At 37.3% G+C, this 3,424-nt stretch overlaps 1 protein-coding gene across 1 annotated transcript; it reads left to right on the forward strand.

Moving 5' to 3' along the window:
- The first annotated feature begins 1,832 nt into the window (after positions 1-1,832).
- On the forward strand, positions 1,833-2,633 carry LOC149267172 (uncharacterized). Its single transcript, XM_089410380.1, has one exon. The coding sequence runs from the start codon at positions 1,833-1,835 to the stop codon at positions 2,631-2,633; it is 801 nt and encodes a 266-aa protein (XP_089266506.1).
- Positions 2,634-3,424: the final 791 nt, after the last annotated feature.

Consider the following 3,424-nt stretch of genomic DNA (forward strand, 5'->3'; position numbering starts at 1 on the left):
TCGATGGCTATTCACTTTCCACACCCACCCATAGATGATCAGGTGTCCAAAAAAAAAAAAATTTATAAAAATGTTAATCATCCATGACTTAGATAACTACTAACTACTTCAAAACTTTAAAGGCTGCAATTTAATCTATAGTCCCTAAATAATTTAAGGATGGATGGCTATCCTAAACTCAAGAAATTCGACCACTGCAACATTACAAAGAAATTTAAAACATATCACCCTCGAAAAAAACATACCTTAAACACACTGATATATAGTTGCTATATATCAGGCGATTCTCCAAAGTGGTTGTATCTTGAAAACTCCTGCGAAGAAGGCTTTTTCCTCCTTCCATAAAAAATTTTCAAAACTTAAAAAAAAAACAATATCATAAAAATGTTAATTAGTTATGACATTACTCAGTATGGCAAGACCTTGAACACTGCAACATTACAAAGAGCTTTAAAAAAACATCACCCCAAAAAGGAACACACCTTAGTCACACTCATATTTAATTGTAGTTGGTTCTCCAAAGTAGTTATATCTGGCAAACTTCTGTGAAAACTTTTATGCGAGCAATTCCTCCTACAAGCTCCTTACACTATTTTCTCTCTTACAACTGATTATTTTTAATCTTCATACTTATCAAAAGCTCCTTAAGTATTTTCTCTCTTACAATTGAAATTATTGCTAATATTCATACTTATCAAAAATATTGGGACCGCAGTGGCTCCTAAATTGAAGAGAGGATTCAATTAATTACGAAGATATGCATTTACTAAACATTTCTTTTAATTTCCATATCCCTTCTTTAAATGCTATATCGCGTCATTCCTTCTTGACAAGTCAAATTAATTATTTTTTAAAATAAATTTTAAAAGAAAATATTTTACATTTTATATAATCATATAATCATATAGAATGCAATATATACCAATTTCATAACCAATAATTTCATGTTTATTAATATTAAAATTTTATTTATATTTTATATTTTATATTATCATACAGAATACAATATATATCAATATCATGTTAAATGATTTTAGGTTTATTAATATTAAAATTTTAATTTTATTTATCAACAAAGAATTATTGTAATGTAATCCCTTGATCATGGCATTCATTTTTAAAATAAAAATAAATACATTAATTTATATGGATATTTTTAATGAACACGTCATCGGTTATAAATAGCCTTGACATATTTTCAAAAAAGGTGCATAATAATTTAAATAGTAATACATTTTAAGTTACAAATATACTCTGCATATTTCGCAAATACCATCCAAATGATTGGAACCCTTTACACAATCTAATCTTGAATGTAGATTTTTATTTCCAAGATGACACAATTCAGTGATGACGATTTTTCTTTCTATTATACACAATGGGATGATATTTCTATAAAATTCTCAAGAAACACGTCACAATATATTTCTTCACAGTATATTTGGTGCTCACCTCTTTGGTATGCTATTATGGTGGTTTCACATTTAATATAATAAATATAAATAATTATAATTATAATTACTATTATTTTAAAATTATGGGTTTATAGATTAATATATACTAAATTTATAATAAATGATTTTATGTTTATTAATATTAAAAGTTTAATTTTAGACTTAGTTTTTTCGCTGCACTGAGCTAAACGCCGTTCTGCATCTGCGCCTGAGGTTTCTCGGCCCTGTGGGTACCTGAAGGCTCTCCCGAGTGGTGCATCATCCAGCAAGGAATACACAACCCCTGCAAGAAGACAGATCGCATCACCAAGCAGGCTAGATCGACTATGCCCGCCGTGGTTTGGGTGAGCTCGATCCGGTCGAGCTAAGGCTTCTCCCATGGAGTCTTCATCGCCCTCCCCTACCGAAGCCGAGGCATTTGCTAAACTTCTGAACTCTCTGCCAAAAAAGAAAGCAACAGAGGTTTCGAAATTTGTGAAATGCCTGGATGATATCCCAGAGATCTCGCTCCCTCCTGAGAAACCGATCCAGGTTGCCCTTTCCCTTTCTGAGCGTGCCTTGGTGGGACAGTTCACAGGACTCTGGCCCTCCCCCAAATCCACAGAAAGCTGGGTCGCAAGGAACTGGGCACCATTGATATCGGGCAACGTCACTTCATATTTCATGGGGAAGGGTTTCTTCCTGTTCGAATTTTCTAAAAAGGAAGATAAGGATCTGATCTTCCGCAATGGACCCTATTTCATGGGCCCCCAGGGTCTGTACCTCAATAAGTGGACGCCCGACTTCGATCCAGCAGTTGACGTGCCCACTGCTGTCCCTGTGTGGGTTATATTACCCAATCTGCCAATGCACTGTTGGAACTGGGAATCCCTTAAGCATATCGGAAATACCCTGGGTAAATTCATTGATCGAGCAAACAACAAAGATCAATATGACTGTGCTAAAATTTGTGTTGAAGTTGACCTCGAGGTTGGCCTACCTGAGGCAATAAAGATCAGAGTTGGAAGCTGGACGCATGTTCAAAAGCTAGATTATGAAAAACTTCCGTTCAAGTGCAGGAAGTGCCAGGTCTATGGTCATTTCGCTAGAGGATGCCCAAAAAATACTGAAGCGGAGAAAGGCAAAGAGGATGGATGGACGCAGGTTAAAAGGACCAAAAGCAAAACCCCTAGAACATGAATTACTAATGGGAAAGCTCTCCAAACAGATCAGGGTTTCAAAACCCACACATGGAAGAGCAAGGAAATAAATTTATACAGCTAAGTTCAACAACAAAGGAAATCCAAGATCTGGAGACTCAAAAGGAAGGATCGCCCCAAAAAGAGCCCCCCCAGGGAAGAAAGCAAGCAGATAGTAAAGCAGACAGAATGGAAGATACACCCTCGGAAGAGGCTGAAGAAGTACAAGGCTTAGAGGACTCAGAAGAAGAAGGTGAAATAGGTTAATCGCAAACCTCGGCCAGAAGATCTTCGAGGGGCCGTAAATCCACCCGTGAGAAAAGAGAGCAGGAGACCTACAAAGAAAAACTGCAAGGAAGCCAACCCACCCTCGAGAAACTCTTGGCTAAAACTCCGAAGATGAATAGAAACCTGCCCCAGAGCTCTAAAGGAGCTCTCCATTCTAAAAACAAGTGATGAGGATCGTCTCCTGGAACTGCAGGGGTATGGGGAGCAAAATTAAAGAAGAAGCTGTTAAAAGTTTGATAAGATCTGAATATCCTGACATATTCCTCATCCAGGAGACTAAAATGGAGGACAAGGCCTTCCTCCATATCGGCCAAAATCTATGGAAAAGAAGTGAAGGGCAAGCTGTCTCAGCCAGGGGTGCTTCAGGAGGCCTGAGAACCCTCTGGAATGCAAACAAGTTCACAAGGGTGAAACAGATCGCCAACACTCATTGGCTGTTCTCAAAATTGAAGCACGTTGACTCAAATGAGACCCTCTGTCTCTTCAATGTGTATGTCCCAGTCA

Source organism: Pinus tabuliformis, chromosome 6 (genome assembly GCF_031772625.1).
Source record: "Pinus tabuliformis cultivar Carrire ecotype Pingquan chromosome 6, CPIR1, whole genome shotgun sequence".
Taxonomy (NCBI): Eukaryota; Viridiplantae; Streptophyta; class Pinopsida; order Pinales; family Pinaceae; genus Pinus; species Pinus tabuliformis.

Excerpts from the sequence above, each read along its gene's own strand:
- LOC149267172 (XM_089410380.1), top strand. The coding sequence starts at position 1,833 with ATGGAGTCTTCATCGCCCTCCCCTACCGAAGCCGAGGCATTTGCTAAA.